General features: G+C 37.0%; 1 protein-coding gene across 8 annotated transcripts in view; it reads left to right on the plus strand.

The window, feature by feature from the left end:
• Positions 1–25,692, plus strand: part of ZFPM2 (zinc finger protein, FOG family member 2) — a 486,710-nt gene that overhangs the window by 318,444 nt on the left and 142,574 nt on the right. For 7 of the 8 annotated variants that reach the window (XM_054497587.2, XM_054497589.2, XM_063669020.1 and 4 more), the window contains one exon: positions 3,267–3,378. In XM_054497587.2, coding sequence (XP_054353562.1) covers positions 3,267–3,378 — 112 coding nt within the window. Of the gene's footprint in view, positions 1–1,509; positions 1,534–3,266; positions 3,379–25,692 lie in introns of those variants that run through there. The other variant, XM_054497592.2, reaches the window with a different exon arrangement.

A 25,692-nucleotide genomic window follows, 5' to 3' on the forward strand; every position in this document is an offset into this window, starting at 1 on the left:
CAGCAAAACCAGGATGGTTGTTCACCCTAGGGGTGGTAATATTTCAAAACAAAGCTAATATAAATACTGGCTGTGTCCTTTGCCACCTACCAGCAATTTGACCTAAGGGATATTATTTAATTTTTCAGTTGCAATTTTCTTATCTGAAAATATACATGAGGACTAGGTAAGTAAGGGAAGTGCCTAACAAAATCCTTGCACAAGTAGCCTAAACAGTAGTACCCTTATTCCATCTCCCTAAAAAATCTTCATTGGCTTCCTTCTGCTTACAGAATAAAGCACAAAAAGTTTTACCTAATACATCAAGGTCTTTTAAAATCTGTTTATAACCTGCCCTGCCAGATACATATGCTATTATGTTCTTTCCATTTATCAATAACAATAATATTAATGATGATTATGATAGATAATACTTTTCTGGTGCTTTCTACATAGCAAAAAGAGTGCTAAAGACTTCATAAGAACTTTAACCACAGTCCCAGAACTCCCATTTCCTGCACACTTGACTTTGTTATAGACTGTTCAGCCTTTGCCCACACTGTTTCCAGCAACTGCACATTCTTCCTGTTTATCCTTTAAAATCCTGCCCGAATGTTGCCTCTTCTATGAGGTGTCCCCAGACTCCAAAGGATGGGAGTTTTTCTCTTTTCCTCATTGACCCCAAAACAATTGACACATGTCTTAGTATTTCCTACCATGGTACTTTTCACATTATATTAAACGTTTTTAATGTATCTGTATCCTTCACCAAAAAAGACCTACTTATATTCCTAGCACAAGGCACAGGATTGAGTTTGCTTATTTGTGAAATGAATGGAAGATTATGGTTTTGGAAAATCAATTGATTTACTTTATACTAAAAGATTCTCTAAAGAATGTAAGTGATCGCTATCTGTTTTTAATATTATCTATGAAATTATTATAAAAGCTAATTTACTGTGTCGAAATTCATAGGATTTTTAAGAACTATGAAACAGGTTGATTAAATAATTTAAAATAATTATGTTTCATGAAATAAGATAATCTGGGAAAAATAGTCCAGGTGCCTGTTTTGAAATCGATTATGTAAAATCAGAAAAGAGTGGATGTTACAAATAAGTCACTGAGTGCCCCCTGCATAGGCTTCCTGAAATGGTGGACTCCCTCCTCCGACTTGTTCTGCCTGTGCCTGGAGAGCTGCAGATCCTTTGGGGTTTTGTTTTGTTTTGTTTGAGACAAGAGTCTAGCCCTGTTGCCCACGCTGGAGTACAGTAGTGCGATCTCGGCTCACTGCAACCTCCACCTCCTGGGTTGAAGCAATTCTCCTGCCTCAGCCGCCCAAGTAGCTGGGATTACGGGCATGCACCATCACACCTGGGTAATTTGTGTATTTTTAGTAGAGACGGGATTTCACTATGTCGGCCAGTCTGTTCTCAAACTCCTGGCCTCAAATGATTCATCCACTTCGGCCTCCCAAACTGCTGGGATTGTAGGAGTGAGCCACCACGCCCGACCACCAGATCCTGATCTATGGATTTATCTGTCAGTCTGATAGTAAAAGGAGAGCAAAGTATGCGTCATTAGGATCTAATATTTAATTGGATTTGGATCACTATCATTTCATATAGAACAAGTTTGTTTCTCTAATTCTATTTTGAAAATTGAAATACAAAATAATGGTTCGTCAGACTGATAACAATAGGGATAACTTGATAACATTTTTGTCTATATTGTTAAAATATACGTAGAATATAAAATTACATCTTTTTCACAAGGCTTTTAGAGAACTGCTTCATGGTTGTCTTTGCCAACTATTAAGATACATAGTTGAAAAATTAAGACTCCATGATGAATCAAAATATAAATATTAAAGATTAATGTATTAGAATTTGTTATACTTGATTTAGTTATAGTTTATACTCTTTGTTTTAATATTTGAAGTAGTTTTTTTTCAGACTTCTTTTTAAATCCATCATGGTTGATTTTTCCATTAAACGGTATATTTTATGGTAGTTTTAACATTTATAATATAATTGATATTTTAATAAATGGGTCAACATTCATTTTATGCATAGTTTTCAGTATGGCTTTGCAGTTAACAATGGATCAGTGTTTTATGTGCCATCATTGTTGTCATGAGGCAGGTGAAATGGGTTTTCCAGATTCCTGAAAGTTTTGAAATCACCAGATTACGTGGAACTCCTCAAGTGAATACTTGTTAAGGCCAGTTTGGGAAATTTGTGATAGCATGCATCATGTGGAAAAGTCCCAGAATGGGCTGAGATCTCTTTGGCAGGATCATATCTAGGTGAAAATTCAGTTCAAAAATTACCTTGAGACCCTTGTATTGTGCTCTGTGTTGTGGTTTTATGATGTTTGATATACAGAACATGGACTGGAGAATGATAAAAGTGAATGCCAGTTCACTGTGACTCATCGGGAAACACAGTCTTGCTGAGACATACTTATTTCCTCCCCAGTTTATTTCCAGCCATGTAAATTTATCCACGGAGTTTTACAGATAAATAATTTGGATGCCAAACAGCCAAAAATTGTGACTATTTTGAGCCTTCTATTTAACATGTACACTAAAAATACTTTGTTAGAATTATAGCACTCGTCTCTGTGCTTCTGTGGTTCTCAGAGCAAGGGATGTCATGCTTTAGTTGCTCTGCATTTGAATTGATTCATGATTCCTCTTTTACAGTCTTTCTGGAGACAATGTATGGTGCATCATTAGCATTATTATTATTTCAGTTACAGTGAGACTACATATCCACACTTAGGGGGTTGGGTAGATTTCATTATTCATTCAGAATAAGTTCTTACTCTAATATAAATGTTGCTCAGGACAGAGCTTTGAAATGGATCCTGATTCTTTAAATTCTTTCCTGTCTGTTTCAGGAAATAGTGAGATCCTGTTGATAGTAAAGTACAATGTGTCTAAAGTTCACTTCTAAACACTCTGCTCTTTGCAATGAAAGTCATCTGCATTCTCTTTATAATTCAGAGCCACAAGAGATCTGTCTAATCTTGGAGATCTGATTCAGTATCATTTAGGAAAAAAAAACCTTGATAATATTTCTACCATTCAGATTAGTGCAAGCAGTAAAGCTTTACAGCTTCTGTCGTCTTAAAAAGATATCATGAGACAGGGGAATAAGGACTTGGATTATGGTTTGGGAGATTTAGTTGTTTGTAAAAATAAAATGATTAGTACAGTTATTATTCAAGTTTTTTAATCAACGGAAGCAAATGGCATCTGTTTGTTATCATTCTTTCTACAGAAGACAAAGGCTCAGGTCCCAATGGTGCTGACTGCTGGTCCCAAGTGGTTGCTGGATGTGACTTGGCAAGGAGTGGAAGACAACAAAAACAACTGCATTGTGTACAGCAAAGGTAAATGCAAGATCGTTTCCCTCTCTCTTTGGAAGTATTAAAACCTGAGCATTGCAAAACAGCACCAGAAGAGCTGGAATGGAAGTACAAAGTATAATTTGATCCTCTTCCTTTTTTCCCATTTGAGTTCCTCTAATGTGTATTTTCAGTAAAGCCACCTGTTTTTTTTTTTTTTTTTCTGTACAACATGAAACAAAAAGTGACATACCGTTAATTTACTTAGTGCCTTATACATTTACCTAACCCTGTATTTGAGTGGCTTGACTAATATCTTTCTCTTGCTGTTAGTATCTTTGATAGCCAGGTTTGATGAAACTCCAATTTCTCCTTTTAGACATTATCTATCAAAAAGTAAAATCCTTCTAAATTTAACAATTTGTGTCAAGGTGCATGGTCCAAGAGGCGCTACATTCTAGCCAGTTTCCTGAAGTCATGCATGATGAGAGGATAGCTGGAAATGAAACCTTTGCAAAGACAGAATTCTTCCCCATGGTGATTTCTGAAGGGCAGAAGGCAAACTCTAAAGAGGAAGCTGATGACTTGCAGGGCATTGCCTTTGATTTGCTCAGTGTGACATCAACCCAGACTGTGTCATGTAGCTGCACCCTGGCTACAAAGGAGCGGCAGCTCCATGATGGCACATCGTGGGGCTGGCTGTCCACAGCACAGGACCTTCCTCACGTGTGGTGTAGTTTTGGGGCACTTTTCTCCACATTCAAGTCTTGGTCCTAGCTCTGTACTCTTACAGTAAAATCCCTAATCTCACTTCTTCATAAATATTACAAAACCTTGTGCTTCTCATGCTTAATTTCTCTTGGCTTTCTTTTTAAACCAAATAGACCTACTGAGATCAAAGATGTATTTGCACATTGAACCTAGAAACCATAAAAGCATACAAGGGAACAAGCAAATAAGCACCCCTATCAATATATTAACATATAAAACACTAATCATAACATCAAAGACTTAAAAACTTGCTAGAAACAATTACAACTTGTTCCTATAATCATTACAATTTGTACACTTATAAGAGGATTGCCTCTAAACTACCATAAGCCTTTGAAAGTCAAAACACCGGAAAGAGGGAATTTGCAAGCTAAAAAAAAAAAAACAATCTGCACACCAGGATCTGATTATACTTTTTTCCTTCTATAATTACTGGTCCCATACCCACTAATTTTCTAATGTGAAATACCTGTGGTATGCTGGTGGGAGCTTTCAGCTAAAAGGGATGTGAGATTTTCTCAGGATATGCCAATATAATCTATCAAAGTGAAAAGAAATAGTATAGGGAATCAGTTTACCAATGCCGACATTCAGAATACAAGATACCTTGGAATGTAGGACCACTTTTTGGGGACAAATTTCCGTTGTACAATATTTTTTCTTCATTGTATCAATATAGTATGGGGGAAACATGGCAATACCTGGTCCCCATTTATGATTCAAATTCATTGCATTTTTAAATCAGCTATTCTTTTAGTAGAGATAATTGTTATATATTTTGAGTATCCCTTATCCAAATTGCTTGGGACCAGAGTGTTTCAGATTTCAGATTTTTTTTCAGATTGGAATATTTGCATGTACATATGAGATATCTTGGAAATGAGACACGAGTCTAAATGTGAAAGTCATTTGTTTCATAAACACAAATTATACACAACCTAATGGTAATTCTATACAATATTTTTATAATTTTGTGCATGAAACTAAGTTTTGACTGCCACCCATTGCATGAGGTCAGTTGTGGAATTTTTCACTTGCGGCATCATGTTGGTGATCAAAAGGTTTTGGATTTTGGAACCATCTGAAAGATTTTGGATTTTCTGATTAGGGATGCCGAACCTGTATAACAGAATTGGAATTCTATATTTAGTGGAGTATGCTAACTTGAGCAACCTTATATGTTTATGGTTGGCTATACCTTATATCTTTTTGCAATAAACAACTTAGAGTAATTAATAGAAGCTTATTAATTCATTAATTAACTGGTAAAGCATGCATTGAGTCCAGCTATGTGCTAACCTTGTACATTGATGATAATAGCCACCATTTATTGGGGACACCTTGAATTCTCTTCTTGATGCTCGCATGCCAAATTGTATGCGCTTCTCTCATTGCTCTCTATTACCTTGTTTCATGATCATGAATATACAGTTTATGTGTCCAAAAAGGAGTAAGTAAAAAAGTTTAGCTGTGATTGCCTGCCTCTTCAATCTACTCTATATTTACTGAGGGCACAGATTGTGTCTTAGTCACCTTTCTGTTCCTGGTCTGGCATGCTACCTGTACAAGAAAAGCACTAAGTAAATATAGATTGGTTGACCAGATAAACAAATGATGAATGGTTGCCAGACACTGAAATAGACATTTCACATACTGTGATGATGAACTGTATGAACTGCTGCTATTCAATAATGTTTTAACCTGTAAAGGGTAATTTGGCATCGTTCAACTTACAAGAACAATTGTTTTTGCAGTTCAAATGCCAGAACTGTAATAACTACTGTATATGCTTTTTAAAGCTTAATCCTTATTTAATAGCTCCTATGAGATAATCAACATACTACCCCATTTTACAAAGGTAGATAAAAGACTTAAGTAGGGTAAATAATTTGCCATGGTCACATGGCTAATAAGTGATTGAGTGGGATTCAAGCATACATTTGTCCAACTTAGGGTTGGAGCAATACATACTAGAATATGTTCTGTCTGCATTAAGCTTCAAAACAACTCAATGAAATGGATACTATTTTCTCATTTTACACCTATGACTTAGAGAGGTGGCATGATTGCCTGTGATCATAGAGAGCTAACAATAGAGCTAAATTCAATCTACGTCTTGACAGCTCCAAATTCTGTGCTCCTTGAACTACCTGACTCTGCCTTTCCCTTTGCCACTGTTAAATGATGAGTAACAATCAAAACCACTCGGGATTTTATCCCTAGAAATCACAAAATATATATATTAAAGTGTGGCATTTCCCAAAACGCATTTCATGGAACCCTAAGATTAAAGAAAAAGCCCCATGACCAAATATCATTTATCGTAGCCCTCTTGAAAACTCACAATGGATACTGCTATTAATGATCTAGAATTATGCAGTAAAAAGCAAAAGCAAAAAACCCTGATCATTTGCATTTCAACATATATTTTTATTTCTCTACTTTGCTCCAGAATCTTTGATCTTCTACCTGGGGTTCAGAGGCCTGGAACTAATTTCTAGTATTTAGAGTGCTTTTAGAGGGAGGAGACAGCTCACCCAGAGCATGTCCCAAAGTTGTGTCAATACCTTAATATTCTGGGATTTTACTAGGGATTGTTTGGATCATGGAAAATATGATCCCAGGAGGCACTCCTACTCGTATCCAAACACGCTGGACTCAGGAGTCGTCTGTCTCCACAATCTGTGTATATGATAAGACTCCTCAAAGCAAAAGCGTTTTGAAGATGGAAGGGTTAACAAGTGTTAACTTGAACCTCCACAATGTTTGTGGCATTTTCATAATGCCTATATTATTTATTAATTGGGCCTCTTTTGTTTTCAAGTCATAGAATTCTAACTGAAATTAGCTTCTGCCAAAAAATTGTGTGTGTGTGTGTGTTTTGGGGTAGATGGGTTCATCTGCTCATATAACTGAGAGTCCAGGGATATTCTGGATGTCAGGAACTGCTTGATTCAGTTGCTCGAACTTTGTCCCCAAACTCTCCCTCTCTATCGTCTGGCTCTTCTTTCTTGTGTGGGCATCATTTCAGATAAGTAGTGGCAAGCTCCAGACTTATTCCACCAGCATAGCAACTTCGGTGAAAAGAGAGCTTTTCTGGATTTTGTGATTAGAGCACATCACATACCATTCCCTGAACCAATTAATCACTATGACTCTCCTAGGCAGGCCATAGTCAGCCTGGGGCCTAAAAGTAAAATTAACCCTGCATGAGCCACTGAAATGGAGGAGAGGTAGTTCCCTAAATAAAACCAAGGATATGCTGCCACAAAAGAGTGGTTGCTTGTTGGGCCAAAATCCATGCTCCCAGGTATCACATATTATTTCCTAAAGTCTAAAAAGCTCTCATGGACGATGAAAATTAAATTCCTGATGCCACAATTGTATTTATTTGTTTTTTTTTCCTAAAATCCTAAACTACTTATAAACTCAATGCCAAATCATTATTATAGGACCTGGCTATCTGAGAACATATCAGTATCTATTTACAAATAGAAGATAAATTGCAGATGTGTGACATTTTGCAAAAATGCCTTGACTGAGATTTTTGATAGTGTTTTCTTATGGTGTGAAAATAGGCCCATTTAATGTTTAACTATTACCATCTAGGAGGCATGCTTGCTTCCTAAAGTATTCCTAAATGTAGGCTAGTAACAAAAGTAAATATGACTATAAATCTCTTCTTGTCAGAGTGTCCATCAAATAATTATTATAAAATAAAATTGTATTATATCACTTAGTGCTTTTTGACAGGTTGCCATCATCTTGTTTTATAAAAATTTTTAAAAGTATAGTAGTTGGCATTAACATTCGAATCTGATGTACATTGTTCCTGCCTCACCTACCCCTTGTCATTCCAGAAAGTAATTAGGTCATCCAGACATGGATGGACCAGACCTGTTGGGTCGTCTGTTTTTTGCCATTACTCTCAACAGACTCCAGATAATTCTAATTTACTTATCTCAATGGAAAAATACTAAAAAGCATAATGCTGAAGTTAAAAGGAGCTCTGCTGGAGAGTAGGGTGAGCAAAGGCCTGCCCACTTACTCCTAAAATCCACTGTCTGTTGAGCACTGATGATCTACTTCTTTACCTTACCTTATTATATGCTATCTACTGTTTGCAAAGTATGGTGACCTTTTCATATGAAAAACAAATAGTGTACTTAGAATTTTATGTTTTGAGGGTATTTAAAATTACACCTTTAGCATCTTTCATGTGGGTTTAATCACTCAGCTTCAAATCGGGGATAATTACATTATTTAATTTTTCAATTTTCTTGTAGTTGTTATTTCAAAGTAGCCACATTCTCTAGGTCTCCAGATTAAGAGAATAAACACTGTCAATCAAGAGAGTGAAAAAGTATCTGCTAACCCTCACTCTCACCTCAACAACATAATATTTCTTTATATGCGAAGCCACAATATTATTATAAAAATCTGTATTTCATGTGTAACCTTAGACAAATCACTTGCCCACTCTAATCTTGATTTTCTCAGCTGTGAAAATGGAATAGCAATGGCTACCGTGCAGGATTTTTGTGAAGCACCCATTTACATGATTGCAGAGGTTATGATCAATATTATGTTGCTGATTATCGTACAAGCAGTCCTTGTGGTCATAAGTCAGTACACACTGAGAGAAAATGAAGCCAGGCCTCCATGTTGGTATCAAGCATATAGTGATATCATATTTATAGCAAAGACTTCTACAAGTCTCATTCAGTCACTTTGAACCCACAGAATATTTGCAGAGATCTGTGTCACAGAATTGGAGACCTGAAGCCTGTACGGGAGCATATCATTGGATTTTTTTCTTGGGCACATGATACTTTTATTTTAGTGAAAGTCTTTTATACAATGCTAGTATAAAGATGAAAATGATGATATTATTAATACTAATAATAGCAATTATTATTTATTAATCTTTGTTCTATTCTAGACACTGTTCTAATCACTTTACGTACATTTTCTTGCTTACAATACAACAAATTCATGATATCTAAATAGTGCTTTTCCCATTTTACAGATGAATAAATTTAGGTTTCGGTGGGTTAAGTAAGTTAAAATGATGAAGCTGGGATTCAGTCTTAAGCTTGTTGACTTCAATTCCCAATTGTACAATCAACAAAATTTTGGAAGATGCCATTTACTAAGCCAAGGTTACAGATTGTTGTCTTTCTTTGCAAATTTGTGTACATGTTTATCAGCAAATTTTTTTCCCATTCTTTGGCTTGATTTTAAAGAGATTATTCAAACACTAAAACAGCAGTGGTAGCAATAGTTTATGCTAATTTCTTTGTTGTTTCTAAGACCACAGCAATTTCAAATCACGTAGACGACTGTACAGCAATCTCAAAATCATGCTATGACAGTCTTCAAAGTTCTGATTTTGCAAGGTTCTCACGAATTTAAACATGCATTTAGTTAATTTAACCATTTTTGAATGTCTTTTATGTCCAAGGGCCTATTCTAGGCACCATTGAAATAATGACAGAAATTCTAGTATGATTTAGCTTGAGTGAATAACTTCCTGCACACTCTCTAAGTTTTCAAAACAAATGGTTTTCACTACAAAGATTCTTGTAGAAGTCCAAACCATGTTCCACCTTAAAATAGATAATCTGTTGCATGTTACTAGAATTTTCAAACAATAGCTTTCTCTAATGTGGCAGCCAATTTTCAAAGTAACCTAAAATTTAATGTTTAACTTTACTTAGGGGGTATAATGCTGTATAAATAATAAATTAATTTAGAAGGAAAAATTTGCATTCATATTTTACACATTTATTTAACTATTCAGTAATTCATAGAAAATGTGTAACCGTTGTCTAATTTTACAGTATTCTTGAAAGAGGGTGAGTGCCCGAACTAAATATTTAGCAGTGGGAATTATAAAATCATAAGGCGATTAAGTTAGCTAGTCGCAGAATTCCAATATTGCTTTTTAAATGACTTCAGGATATAGGAGGTACTAAGGTTATTATCTGTTATCAGGAATACAGTGGAATTGTACAACTGGATAATAACCAAACAAACTGACACAATGTAAAATTACATTATCAGTGTGTTAAAACAAAATTGCGCCCTAAAGGAGTCCACATGCCAGCTCAGAGCTGCAGTGTAATTATGCTTAACTCTGATAATTAAAATACAACGGAGATCAACAGAATCATTTTCATTAAGAAAATTATTAATGATGGTGGTATAACAGTAATTGATTGCAGAGCACCACAGGATAACGCGATGCCGAAAACCCACGTTTCATGAACATCTGAGGCTTTTTCTGGTTACGTTCTATTAATATTTTGAGGAGTGAGCAATTTATTATTCCTTTCCTAGGAATCTATGATTGTAAAAATGGCTGCTTTTTAAAAACCACAGTTTTGATTCAAATTGTCATTTCTAAGGGGTTCTTAAGGTCAAAACAAGTGACCCCACTAGTGACAGTGTTATTTACAATAGAGCTGCCTGTTGCAAATTGCAGAATGGCAGCAACTTCTGCAAATAGTGAGCCTTGTGTCATTTCCATTTCTTACTATGCATTCACTGTTTTTACTGTTATGTTAGTGATTTATTGATGTTATTTCAATCTGGGTCTGGGTGTACTGAATAGTTTATTGTCTTTAGTTATTACTACTGTATGCTATATGATGTGAAAAATACATTTGTTTTTATATCAGCATCACTGTGAGTTTCCTTAATGAAATGTTGGTAAATAGCCCTGCACAATAATACCACTAATTACCTTAGTTGATTAGATGTGCTATCCTATTTTGGAGAAAAAATATATCCTAAACCACCCTGGATCCATTGCATGAATGAAGCTTCTGTCTCTTAGGGGTAGAAACCCAGTTAGAATGCTGGCAAATGATAAGAACTAAGAATATATCAGTTTTATAAGTATAAAAATGAGAAATGAAGAGTGGGGTCTTTTGAGAGGTGACTCACTATCATTCTAGGATGTTAGCTTGTCATTCAAAGAGATGCTAATCTTGAAAGCTACCCCTAAAAGTATCTTTGTCAGTTGAAATGAGGGACAACTCTTTAGGGTAGATTTTTTTTCAGGGTAAGATACTGAGAATAGTTTTTAAAACACTGTATTATGTAGAAAAAATTATTATAAGATAAATCTAGATGAAAAAAGGCAGAATATGTGGCTTTGTGCCTAACATGATTATACTTAAAAACTGTATGCACAGGAAGACATACTGGAAAGAAACAGTGTCAAATTATAAAGATATTTCTGTTAAAGTGGCAAGACTTAGGGAGATTTTTGGTATCCTTTTTCATAATTTTCTTCACTTTGATTATTTTACTTATATAATTTAAGAAAAATATTTGCATTTGAAAATCATTCTTTGTCTTAACTACATTCTTACTCTTCTTTTTACACAACCCAACTAAAACAAAGAAATCTTTGCCTTATCCACAAAGTGTCCTTCCTCCACAGAATTTAAATTATTTCCTAGGGATATAATTACTTTTCTTTAGTAACTCTGTGAAAGTCCTGCCACTTTGTTTTTCATAAGATAATTTTCCAAATAAAATACACATAACTGAGCACATGCTCTGCCCACGATATGGCCCAGGTGTCATGAGGAGTACAAATGAATATGAGACACCCCCCAGCTTAAGAAGCTTATTGAAAGAGCTTACTTGATGAAAGATGTATAATAATGAATTCAGTCTCATACAGTCAAGAAATGTTCACAGAGATGTGGAATTTTGGTTGGATATTGAATGTTGAGTATCAGTTTGAGTAATGGGGTGAAGGCTTTTAAGGAGGTTAAAATGTATACCTAAAAGCTCCTAGGCTACGATGCATACAATGTGTTCATGAGTGTATCTGTTCAGTTCAGTTAAAGTTGAGAATTTACAAATGTGACCATTGAGGGGCAAGCCTCCAAAAGTTCCTGAGAGCCATGTTATGGACACACTTGAATGCTCGTTCTGAAAAACTTAGCATGGAAGCAGCGGAGAGCTGCTGACATTTTGAGGGTACATGTGATGAAATCGAGATTCTAGTAAGATTATTGCATCAAAAGTTAAGCATAGGTCCATCCATTAACAAAACCAAGACTTACGTATCATGGAAATAATGGTGTTACATACCTCTAAAAAATATTAGTAGTAAACCATCTGCCTTACTTCACTCGTTACCAGACTTCGACAATTTTTCAACACCAAATGAACCTGCAATCCACTCACTGCACCACCATTGTTTTCCTATCAGCCCCTCCTATGCTTACTTCCAGGTTACCCGATGTGGATTCCATGGGTCTGTCATTCTAATCACTTTCTTAGACTCCATTACCCTTCTCTCTCTCTTTTTGGTCTTTACTGGCCTGGTAATTCCTCATTCTAGTTAATCCAGCTCTCCACTTTCTCCTGGCTACATCCAAGCCGCAGATATTAGGTAAATTAGTATTTGTGAAGTGCCTAGAATAGTGTCTGGTCCACAATGAGTACTATATAAACGTATGGTAAAAATAAAACAAAGGAATTACCACCAATACCAACAACAACAAAAAATCAATGCTGATCAGTTTTATGTTACTTTTGACCACAGGAGATGTGAGCCCTCAGTATACATGGTCTGACAATCACAATTATTCTCCTAATCAGTCTTCAAGGTACTATTTCAGACTTCTGACACCCCAAATATTTAACATCCTCTGTTAAATAATGTCTTTACTTCTTGTTTCACAAAGAAAATGAGAAAGTGGTAGCACACGTAATGCTCCAAGAATCACAATTGGACTGATTACAAGGATTGATATATAATGCAGAGCCAAATCTGACCCATGACCTGTTTTTGTAAAAAGTTTTATTGGAACACAGCCACAGCAATTTGTTTATACATTGTCTATGGCCACTTTCACGTTATAACATCAGAGTTGAGTGGTTGGAACAGAGACGATCTAGTTTGTAAAACCTAAAATATTATGTGGTTCTTCATAGAAAAACTTGCCAACTCCTGAACTAAACATACAAATTTATTACTTGGCCTTATATGATCTGCTCTTGGATGCTTCTGTGGCTTCTCTTTCCATTACTCTTTAGCTACTTTGTTCCAGTTGCATGGGCTCCTTGCTTTTGCTTAAAAATACAAAGAATGACATTACCTCAGGGCCTTTGCACTGTGCGCTGGCTCTGCATTGCTTTTATTTTTCTTTCTTTTCTTTTTTTTTTTTTTAAACAAAAAAAAAAAACAGGGTTTCACCATGTTGACCAGGCTGGGTCTCAAACTCCTGGCCTCAACTTCCCAAAGTGCTGGGATTACAGGCATGAGCCACCACACCCGGCTCTCTGTGACTTGCTTCTGAACTCCTCCTAGATGTTGCCTCCCAAATTGTCTGTCTAAACAGTCTGCCTAACTACCCTGTCTAAAATACTCTGTCTCTCTATCTCACTTTCTGTTTTTTTTTTCTCTCTCTCCCTCGTTCCCCATAGCCCCATCACCAACATTTCTCTCTTTCTTTCCCTGTTTCTCTCTTTCTCCTCTATATCCATCAGTTCAGGAAACTATAATAAAATACCATAGACTTGGTGACTTAAACAATAAATATTTATTTCTCATGGTTCTGGAGACTGGGAAGTCCATGATCAGGATGCTGGCAGTTTCACACCTGGTGAGACCTCTCTTCTGAGTTTGTGGATGGGCACCTTCTTGCTGCATAGTCACAAAGTACAGTGGGAGCTAAGGAGATCTCTCTTGCTTTTCTTCTTATGTGTACACTCATCCCATTATGAGAGCTCCACCCTCATGACCTAATTGCCTCACAAAAGCCTTACCTCCTAATGCCATCATATTTGGGGTGAGAGTTCCAACATATACATTTTGGGGAGACATAAACATTCAGTTGATAACCTTCTCTGTATCAGTTAACTTTATATTTGATATTTTATTATTGACCAAAGAATTTTAATGTCAGCTTTTTATCCCTAAAATGGGAGTTCTATAAGGACGGGGATTTTTTTTTTTTTCTGTTTTTTAAACAGTGCATGGCATATAATAGCTGCTCAATGAATATTTTTGAATAAACAAGTGGATAAACCAATAGGATGCAGTTTTTTTCTTTAACATAGAAAGCTATGATGTCTATTTAATAATAGTATTACAATATTCTTCTCGACTTTCTTTGACTTTCTACAGTATCCTAAAACTTTATTATTTAACTTTGCTCCTTTCACATTTATAATTTACAAGATTTATTTTCTCTGTTGTTCTCTGACTATTGTTCTCTGACTATTCTTTTGTTTATCATCTTGCTCTTTTTATGTGAATATTCATTCTTTTATCTCTGAAGATAGAAATTGGAGGACATTTGGGAAGGGATATGTCCTGCGCATTGTTTCTTTTTTCTTGCCTATTCTGTTCCCGTATTTAATGTTGACACTTTCCTCAAATGACTTGAGATACATGGATGTCTGCTTTTTATTTTAAGAGCAGGCCACTGTCAACTAAGGAATGACAAGGTTCATAAATTTGGAAAGGAGAAGTTTATTTCTAATAAAGTGTTACAGCTTGTATGGTGACCATTCTAACAGGCTGGGAAGCATAGTCTACAGCCAGAAGCCAAAAACAGATACTTTGAGGGTGGGAAGAATAAGACAGGGATTTATGCTGATTGAGATGGTGAAATATATAGAAGCTATAGGAGAAATATTTATAAAAGGAGAAATGGCCGGGCATCATGGCTTATGCCTGTAATCCCAGCACTTTGGGAGGCCAAGGCAGGCGGATCATGAGGTCAAGAGATGGAGACCATCCTGGCCAACGTGGTAAAACCCTATCTCTAGTAAAAATAAAAGAATTAACTGGGCATGGTGGCACACACCTGTAGTCCCAGCTACTCTGGAGGCTGAGACGGGAGAATCACTTGAACCCGGGAGGCAGAGGTTGCAGTGAGCTGAGATCACACCCCTGCACTCTACCTGGCAACAGAGTGAGACTCCATCTGGAAAAAAAAAAAAAAAAAAAAGAAAGGAGAAACATGCATATGCACAAATGAGCTTCATGCTTCTCTATGGGACCCTTGTTCAAAAAAAAAATGGTGGCATTAGCATGATCCAAGGGTGGGGTTTTCGGTTCTTTGGTGTTAAAAGGTGAAAGAGAGAACATGAAAACCCTCACTGCACATCCTCCACAGACCGGCCAGAACCACTCTGTGGTTAGCAGTCTCCCATCAGGAAGGAATGCTGTTCAGTTGTTTTGTCAAAACTGCAAAAGGGAGGGGCAGTGTCAGGTGGTTCCTTGATATCAGGGATGAAGTGAGTCATTCTGTTTAACCTTTAGGGAAGAAAGCCTAATGACAATTAGTGATGGGGGGGTATGATGAGGCATATCTGACCTTCTCTCCTGTCATACTCAGGAACTCAGTTATGAAGCCTTCTACGGGGTCCCTTGGCCAAGAGGAGGTCTGTTCAATCTGCTGGCAGACTTAGGATTTCATTTTTTATTTCTCAATACTAAAGGCTGCATGGAAAGGCAGCGTGAGTAGGCAGGACTTATCAACTGGAGGATTTTGCATAGAATCATAGGCTGATGACAATCCATCCATGGTAATGAGGTCCCCAAATAACTGTATTTAGTACTTTGATCTCAGCATGCTTAACTTCTCCTGAGAACAAGAGTCTCCCGAGATTTATGAACCTTGCAGCCAGCATTCTGAAGGAGAGTGGGACCTGGTGGTGCGTTGGGGAAGTCCTATCTCATTGTTGAGATTGTAGATGATCCCTTATTCTTCTAATTCAGATGTCATATTAGCACCTGTCTTTGCTGAGCCTGTGCCCCTGGATCTAAAGCCACTATATGCCAGTTTTCCAAAGATTAAACCTCCATCTCCTAACAGTGGGAAGGGAGTGTAACCTAGCTCTATAGGAAATAGCTGGGCCTGGAGGGTAACAGCTTCGTCCTCAGAATGCCTGTCCAAGTTTTAGCTCCACTGCTCATCCTCCCTCTCAAGGTACCAGGTGCCTTTACTTCCTGATCTGTTTTGGGATTCTGCAGATGAAATCTGCCTGCTTCTTTTTGGCCTGCGGCTCTTCAAGTACTTGGATTTCAGCTTTCTGGCTGTGCTGTGTCATTTATCACTCCATCAATTTTCTAGATTCCAATATTTTGTTGACTTCTGTTGTATAATCTGCCCTGTCTCTTTGCCCTTATCACCTTGTTTTCTTCTTTACTGTCATTTTAGTAAAAGGAAGTAGAAATAAATATATGCAATCAATTCACCACTAAAGTGCAATCATTCACTTCCTTAGTAGGAAGCCCTCTCTGCTCCTTTTTTTTTCTTTTTCTTTTCTTTAATTATACTTTAAGTTCTAGGGTACATGTGCACAATGTACAGGTTTGTTACATATGTATACATGTGCCATGTTGGTGTGCCGTACCCATTAACTCATCATTTACATTAGGTATATCTCCTAATGCCATCCCTTCCCCTTCCCCCCACCCCACAACAGGCCCCGGTGTGTGATGTTCCCCACCCTGTGTCCAAGTGTTCTCATTGTTCAATTCCTGCCTATGAGTGAGAACATGTGGTGTTTAGTTTTTTGTCTTTGCGATAGTTTGCTGAGAATGATGGTTTCCAGCTTCATCCACGTCCCCACAATGATATGAACTCATCCTTTTTTATGGCTGCATAGTATTCCATGGTGTATATGTGCCACATTTTCTTAATCCAGTCTATCATTGATGGACATTTGGCTTGGTTCCAACTCTTTGCTATTGTGAATAGTGCCACAATAAACATACGTGTGCATGTGTCTTTATAGCAGCATGATTTATAATCCTTTGGGTATATACCCAGTAATGAGATGGCTGGGTCAAATGGTATTTCTAGTTCTAAATCGTTGAGGAATCGCCACACTGTCTTCCACAATGGTTGAACCAGTTTACAGTCCCACCAACAGTGTAAAAGTGTTCCTATTTCTCCACATCCTCTCCAGCACCTGTTGTTTCCTGACTTTTTAATGATTGCCATTCTAACTGGTATGAGGTGGTATCTCATTGTGGTTTTGATTTGCATTTCTCTGATGGCCAGTGATGGTGAGCATTTTTTCATGTGTTTTTTGGCTGCATAAATGTCTTCTTTTGAGAAGTGTCTGTTCATGTCCTTTGCCCACTTTTTGATGGGGTTGTTTGTTTTTTTCTTGTAAATTTGTTGGAGTTCATTGTAGATTCTGGATATTAGCCCTTTCTTTGTCAGATGAGTAGGTTGCGAAAATTTCTCCCATTCTGTAGGTTGCCTGTTCACTCCGATAGTAGTTTCTTTTGTTGTGCAGAAGCTCTTTAGTTTAATTAGATCCCATTTGTCAATTTTGGCTTTTGTTGCCATGCTTTTGTGTTTTAGACATGAAGTCCTTGCCCATGCCTATGTCCTGAATGGTATTGCCTAGGTTTTCTTCTAGGGTTTTTATGGTTTTAGGTCTAACATTTAAGTCTTTAATCCATCTTGAATTAATTTTTATGTAAGGTGTAAGGAAGGGATCCAGTTTCAGCTTTCTACATATGGCTGGCCAGTTTTCCCAGCACTATTTATTAAATAGGGAATCCTTTCCCCATTTCTTGTTTTTGTCAGGTTTGTCAAAGATCAGAAGGTTGTAGATGTGTGGTATTATTTCTGAGGGCTCTGTTCTGTTCCATTGGTCTGTATCTCTGTTTTGGCATTACCATGCTGTTTTGGTTGCTGTAGCCTTGTAGTATAGTTTGAAATCAGGTAGCATGATGACTCCAGCTTTGTTCTTTTGGCTTAGGATTGACTTGGCAATGCAGGCTCTTTTTTGGTTCCATATGAACTTTAAAGTAGTTTTTCCCAATTCTGAGAAGACAGTCATTGGTGGCTTGATGGGGATGGCATTTAATCTATAAATTACCTTGGGTAGTATGGCTATTTTCACCATATTGATTCTTCCAATCCATGAGCATGGAATGTTCTTGCATTTGTTTGTGTCCTCTTTTATTTCATTGAGCAGTGGTTTGTAGTTCTCCTTGAAGAGGTCCTTCACATCCCTTGTAAGTTTGATTCCTAGGTATTTTATTCTCCTTGAAGCAATTGTGAATGGGAGTTGACTCATGATTTGGCCCTCTGTTTGTCTGCTATTGGTGTATAGGAATGCTTGTGATTTTTGCACATTGATTTTGTATCCTGAGACTTTGCTGAAGTTGCTTATCAGCTTAAGGAGATTTTGGGCTGAGACTATGGGGTTTTCTAAATATACAATCATGTCATCTGCAAACAGGGACAATTTGACTTCCTCTTTTCCTGAGTGAATACCCTTTATTTCTTTCTCCTGCCTGATTGCCCTGGCCAGAACTTCCAACACTATGTTGAATAGGAGTGGTGAGAGAGGGCATCCCTGTCTTATGCCAGTTTTCAAAGGAAATGCTTCCAGTTTTGGCCCATTCAGTATGATATGGGCTGTGGGTTTGTCATAAATAGCTCTTATTATTTTGAGATACGTCCCATCAATACCTAATTTATTGAGAGTTTTTAGCATGAAGTGCTGTTGAATTTTGTCAAAGGCCTTTTCTGCATCTATTGAGATAATCATGTGGTTTTTGTCTTTGGTTCTGTTTATGTGCTGGATTACATTTATTGATTTGCGTATGTTGAACCAGCCTTGCATTCCAGGGATGAAGCCCACTTCATCATGGTGGATAAGCTTTTTGATGTGCTGCTGGATCCAGTTTGCCAGTATTTTGTTGAGGATTTTTGCATCGATGTTCATCAGGGATATTGGTCTAAAATTCTCTTTTTTTGTTGTGTCTCTGCCAGGCTTTGGTATCAGGATGATGCTGGCCTCATAAAATGAGTTAGGGAGGATTCCCTCTTTTTCTATTGATTGGAATAGTTTCAGAAGGAATGGTACCAGCTCCTCCTTTTACCTCTGGTAGAATTTGGCTGTGAATCCATCTGGTCGTGGACTTTTTTTGGTTGGTAGGCTACTAATTATTGCCTCAATTTCAGAGCCTGTTATTGGTCTATTCAGGGATTCAACTTCTCCCAAGACTAAAGTCTTGGGAGGGTGTATGTGTCCAGGAATTTTTCCATTTCTTCTAGATTTTCTAGTTTATTGGTGTAGAGGTGTTTATAGTATTCTCTGATGGTAGTTTGTATTTCTGTGGGATCGATGGTGATATCCCGTTTATCACTTTTTATTGTATCTGTTTGATTCTTCTCTCTTTTCTTCTTTATTAGTCTTCCTAGCGGTCTGTCAATTTTGTTGATCTTCTCAGAAAACCAGCTCCTGAATTCATTGATTTTTTGAAGGGTTTTTCTTGTCTCTATCTCCTTCAGTTCTGCTCTGATCTTAGTTATTTCTTGCCTTCTGCTAGCTTTTGAATGTGTTTGCTCTTACTTCTCTAGTTCTTTCAATTGTGATGTTAGGGTGTCAATTTTAGTTCTTTCCTGCTTTCTCTGATGGGCATTTAGTGCTGTAAATTTTCCTCTACATACTGCTTTAAATGTGTCCCAGAGATTCTGGTATGTTGTGTCTTTGTTCTCATTGGTTTCAAAGAACATCTTTATTTCTGCCTTCATTTCGCTATGTACCCAGTAGTCATTCAGGAGCAGGTTGTTCAGTTTCCGTGTAGTGGAGCGGTTTTTAGTGAGTTTCTTAATCCTGAGTTCTAGTTTGATTGCACTGTGGTCTGAGAGACAGTTTGTTTTAATTTCTGTTCTTTTACATTTGCTGAGGAGTGCTTTACTTCCAACTATGTGGTCAATTTTGGAATAAGTGCGATGTGGTGCTGAGAAGAGTGTTGATTTGGGGTGGAGAGTTCTGTAGATGTCTGTTAGGTCCGCTTGGTGCAGAGCCGAGTTCAATTCCTGGATATCCTTTTCTTATGCAAGCTTCTGCAAAGTTTTCTGCCCTCATTCCTTGGACTTCTTCAATTCTAGCATCTTCTTTCTTGTTCAGTTTTTGTCTTTAAAACTCCACTGAAGTGACTCTTACAGGTCTCCTGTAGTCTACTTGTTGCCAAGTTTTCATTATATTGGGCTTGATCTAGTCATCCACTTCCATGCCCAGTGACAAGTCTCTCCGTATATATAACTGTACATCCACTACATGTTGTCATTCTTTAGTTTTTTTTCTCCTCATTGATGTATTTTCCCTTGACTACCTCATTTACATTTTGTAACTCCCCAATGCCTGAGAGCCTCATCTGTCACTCCTCTTCCCCAGAAACTCTATGTTTCAATCATACTCAGTTGTTTAAAATTTCTCCACAAAAATTAGCCGGGTGTGGTGGCGGGCATCTGTAATCCCAGCTACTTAGGAGGCTGAGGCAGGAGAATTGCTTGAACCTGGAAGTTGGAGGTTGCAGTGAGCTGAAATTGCATGACTGCACTCTAGCCTGGGTGACAGTGAGACTCCATCTCAAAAAAAAAAAAAATCCCACCTGTCCCTTGCTTGCTTATATCTACCTTTGTACATCATATTTCCATTGCCTGATAACCTTCTCACCATCTTTATCATTTTTAACAGGTACCATTAAATATTTAGTGTGTATCAACACCTCTAAAAGGCCTTCTTTACCCTGTCCCCATAAGAAGAAAGATCCAGCCCAGGGTGGGTATTCTACCAAGCTGGATGTGAACACCTCGAAGGCAACAATTCAATTTTCCACCTCTGTAACTCCACAGCCAGCGCACAGTATACACCCACTGAAATTTGAATTATTATGTAATGAGACTTATTATTCATCATTCAACAGAATAAACTCTAGTGTTACCTGATTGAGTTTCAGAAATTACTCATGTGGAAATCATTTGAAAATCCAGTGCCCACAATGGATTCTCCCCATGTCTCAAAAAATGTAACATTCCTTAGTGAGATTTTTAAAATACTAGAGAATCTAGATGAAGAGGATTCCTTTGAAATGTTGCATATATACATAGCATATATTATGCTGCATCAGTCAGCATGGTAGTATATACAAGAATTTGAAACAAAACCTACATAGATGCAAAAGATGTTGTCAAACCACAGGGTTTGGTTTGACATCTTTGCATAGCAGCCATGCCAAGACATTGGCTTGCTATTACTGGGCGGTTCTTTTTGGATCCACTTTACTGGTAAATAGTAACAGTGTCTGTTTTCAGCTCTTCACTAGGGGAAGGTCAGTCAGAAACCTCTACTCTTTTCTCTAATACCTGAAATTGGAGGCTTTTCATTTTACCACTGATGTAGAAGTCAAGCCCATTTTTGAAGCCTATTTTTAAAATTAAAATGTCACCTTATATGCCTGACATACAGTAGTACTTCAGAGAAGTTGTATTCTCATGAGGCTGTCTGAGGCCTGTGAAGACTGTCAAACAACAGTAGGGTCAACCAACAGTAGGGTCAACCAAATAGTATACCATGGTGTTGCAAGCAAGAGTATTCCAATCAAGGAAATGGATCAGAAATACATATAGATAAGCTATTTCCATCTATTTATTCATGTATTTCTACCTACCTCCTATTGAAATTCAATGACAGTAAATTAAGCCAGTTTTTCGTTTAGAAATCTAGTACTTATCGTCATTGTCTGGTATCCATTGTCAGTAAAGATTTTCAAGAATGATTATTCTCTAGGTCAGCTATGTTTAGTTTGTGCAGTCTTTCAAGAAATGGATGTTTCAGAGGTACATTATAAAAATTTAAGATTTTCTGAATATTTATCAAATATTTATAATGAGGAATTTAAGATTCCATAATTCATTTTCTCAAATCAGTAATATATTATGTTTCTGTTCCCCTCTCCCCGAAAAAGATACATGTCTATAAAATAGTAAATACTCTACGGTCTCAATTCCAGAACTAATCATATTATGCAAATAAGGCCTTAAGTAAAATAGCAATAAGTCTTCAATGTTGCTATGTTTTGAGTGTAGATTTCCAGATTAAAGTGTGAAGTTTTTCAGTCAAATGTTCTCACCTATCAAATCCAGAATGCCTTGACCTTAACCCTGTGGAAGCAAATAATGTGGACTGTGAAGGACATTTAAGACAAATAATAGCTTAGTTTAGATAGTCTTGCATTTTGACTAGAGATACAAATAAGAAACAAAAACGAAGTAAGTAGAAAATGTAGTTTAAGAAAGTGAACACATTACGTTTATTTTATCCATGGCTTTAAATACACTGTTTAAGTTAACTATCTCAGGACAAATTAAGATAATCATTTTGCACACATGCAGAAATGAAGCAAACTGATTAAAAAAAAAAAAAGCAGGCCATTGTATGAAATTTGGAGGTGGGGTGTTCTTTAAGTCATTGAAATGGTAGTTGAATTGCCACTATATGCCAGGTAGAGAATCTGTTAACTTTTTGTAATATGTTCAAGTTATGTTTTACCTTCATTGATACTCTGATATAGCTTGTCCATATCTAAATTATCCCGCCTTTTAAAAGTTTGACTAATGTCTTACTACTTAATGCATAATCTGCCAAGCAGCAATATAACATTGGCTTGTTAGAAATGTAAAAGCTCAGGCCTCACTCAGACCTACTAAATCCATATGTGCATTTTAACAAGATCCCAGGTGATCTGTGTGCACATTCAAGTCTGAGAAGCCAGGGTCTAGTGATTACTGATGTGATTTTAACAGAAAAGGTACACTGTGGGATAGAAACAGTTAACCTTGCTACATAATGGTGTAATGACTCTCTGGCAGAGACTTGTGAATTTATTTGCATGTTAGAGGCAAATAGAAAACACAGAGCATGAGCGTTATCATAAAGGAAAAATAAGAATGTTGAAAAGTTCTTCCTGTTTTGTCTTTATACAACAGCTTGTGTGCTATCTTTTTTTTTTTTTTTTTTTTTTTTTTTTTTTTTTTTTGGCACTGCGTCTCATTCCCACAAATGGGATTATAGAAGAGAAAAGAAAAGAAAATGCTGCTCTGCTCTACTTAATGGGAACATTTATTGCTATTTTTCTTCTTCTCTCCAACACCTCTTGTTTTATATTAGGCATTAAATTGCAATGCTGCTTCTTTTCATTGTAAAAATGTCCCCACGTGTATGCCTTCAAATCAATTCATTGTTATTTTGCAAAACAAAATGCTAAATAAGTACTTAGGGGAAACACAGGCCCCTTGACCCGTGGAATTCTCAGGAGGCTTGCCTCTGTCATCCTTCCTGCGAAGTAAAAGAGGAAAAAAAGAGAAGGAAAAAAAACAAATTTGCTGAGCCACACATTTCAAGTTGTCGACAACCCCATCCACGAGAAAACAGAAGAAAATATATATGCTCTCTGTCCTGTCAAAAGGCTTTCGCCTTATCTTGAGAGACTGTCAGGGCAGGAACATCAGTGAATGGACAGGAGTCTATTAAATTAATAAGCTGCTGGATGGTGTCTGGAGAGTTATGATGCTCCATAAATCCAGTTTGATCATGGTGGACAAGGTTTAAATCTGCAGACTTCTAATACACATCCAGTTCTTGGATTGGATTTGGAGTTTTGTGCCGGAGACACAGAGATAGTCCTGCAGCATGTGAATTAAGATTTATCTTTTTTTTCCTATCCTTTTTTTTTTTTTTTTTTGCACTACTTACAAAAATGAAAGCACCTTAGGGATCCTAGCAAATGCTACTGCTGGAAATGAAAGAACTGTTGTCAAGGTGAAACTGTGACCTAGAAGCCTAAAATCAAACCTTGGTCATTCTATTCAAGCAGTTCCATCAGAACCGAGTATAAAAGGTCTGTGTAGAAGGAGAGATGCCTGAACTTATCTATAACCTATTTTGTAGTGACGCCTGTCAAATTCCACTCGTCTATATTTATGACAGAAAGAAAACTAATGGTGTCAGATCTGCCTTATAGTCATAAAAAGAAAATCAGAAAATATTTTCTTCACCCCATTAAATAAAGTCCGCTGACACAGCCTTTTCTATGATATAAGGTTTATTTGAATTTTTGGCTTTCAACTACATGAAGCCAAAGAACTTTGTTTTAGTACTCAAACAGATTCCCAAATAAACTATTAATTTTAGATTGCAACTTATTTACATAGTACTGATAAATAAAATCCCAGGAATAAAATTTGAATTTGTTCAGAACCATAAAATTCTCCTTGTTGAGTTGGTTTATTACACTGGTTATAATATTCAAACCATGAGGAAATTGTTAATTGCATGTTTATTTCATCAACTCACAATTATAAAGTTAAGCATTATTTTATTGCATTGAGTCTTTTTTTTTTTTTTTTTTTGAGACAGAGTTTCGCTCATGGTACCCAGGCTAGGGTGCAATGGGGTGGTCTTGGCTCACTGCAACCTCTGCCTCCTGGGTTCAAGCGATTCTCCTGCCTAAGCCTCCTGAGTAGCTGGGATTACAAGCATGTGCCACCACGCCCAGCTAATTTTGTATTTTTAGTAGAGACGGGGTTTCTCCACATTGGTCAGGCTGGTCTCGAACTCCCAACCTCAGATAATCCGCCCATTTCAGCCTCCCAAAGTGCTGGGATTACAGGCATGAGCCACCACGCCCAGCCTATTGCATGGAGTCTTAACATTAGAAAACTCTTGAATGATGGACAATGCTTTGTTATAACCAATGCTCCACACCCATTTCAACTTATTTAAAAGTCATCATTAAAACGCTTTATCATAGAATCATAAAATTCACACAACTCTCTACCATAACAACATGTTAAATCACTGTAGGGTTCAGAAGAGTGTCTGTGGAAGAAGGAAGTCCACCTACAATCAGTACACAGTACAAACAAAGCACTGTTCTGGACACTGAATCTTTAAATACTGACAAATATCCTCTAAAACCATTGTGATTATCCTTACTTTTATGATAGGGCCATTGAGGTTCCTGGAGCTTAAATGTCTTGTTCAAGGCATAAAGCTAACAAATGGCACAGCTCAAATTTAACCACATTGGCTTTTCATTCATTCTTTTTTTTTCTTCCTTGCATTAATTTATTCCTTCACTTATTCAACAGCCATTTATTGTGGGCCTACTGATACATGCCTGGCAATTTCTAGACACTGGAGTGACCAAAACAAACAATAATTCCTATACTCATGAGCTAACATTTTTGGTTAAGGGGCCAAAAATAAATAGTAAACTGATTCAAAAGTCAAATTTTTTCATAAACAGACAGAAACACACACACACACACACACACACACATCCCTCTTTGCCTCCTTGCATAGAACCAACTAAGAAGAGAAAACAAGCAAGTGATGAAACCCTCCTGGTTCCTAAAACTATCTGCTCTTGTGTTTTCTTATTGACCCCTGGAAACTACTGAATTCTTTAGTGAAAAATTATTTAGGTTTTTCTTCTGTAACTTACCAGTACATTTCTAATCATTGAATCCTGTCCTATAACACCAATACACTATCCATTATTGTCAGAGTTTAAATGGATATTTTTATAATTACCTCATACAGTTCAGTTATAAATAAATCTCCTCTGTGTCACTGTCTCCCCCCACCAACCACATCAGTATTACGTCCCTAGGCAGGAAATGTTTAAGAAAACAGATGAGTCCCAAACTGTGCCCTACAGGTCAGAAAATTCTGGCTTTGTGGGACAGAGAGGAGGGGTAAATGTGCAAGGCCATGACTCTT

Source organism: Pongo pygmaeus, chromosome 7 (assembly GCF_028885625.2).
Source record: "Pongo pygmaeus isolate AG05252 chromosome 7, NHGRI_mPonPyg2-v2.0_pri, whole genome shotgun sequence".
Lineage (NCBI taxonomy): Eukaryota > Metazoa > Chordata > Mammalia > Primates > Hominidae > Pongo > Pongo pygmaeus.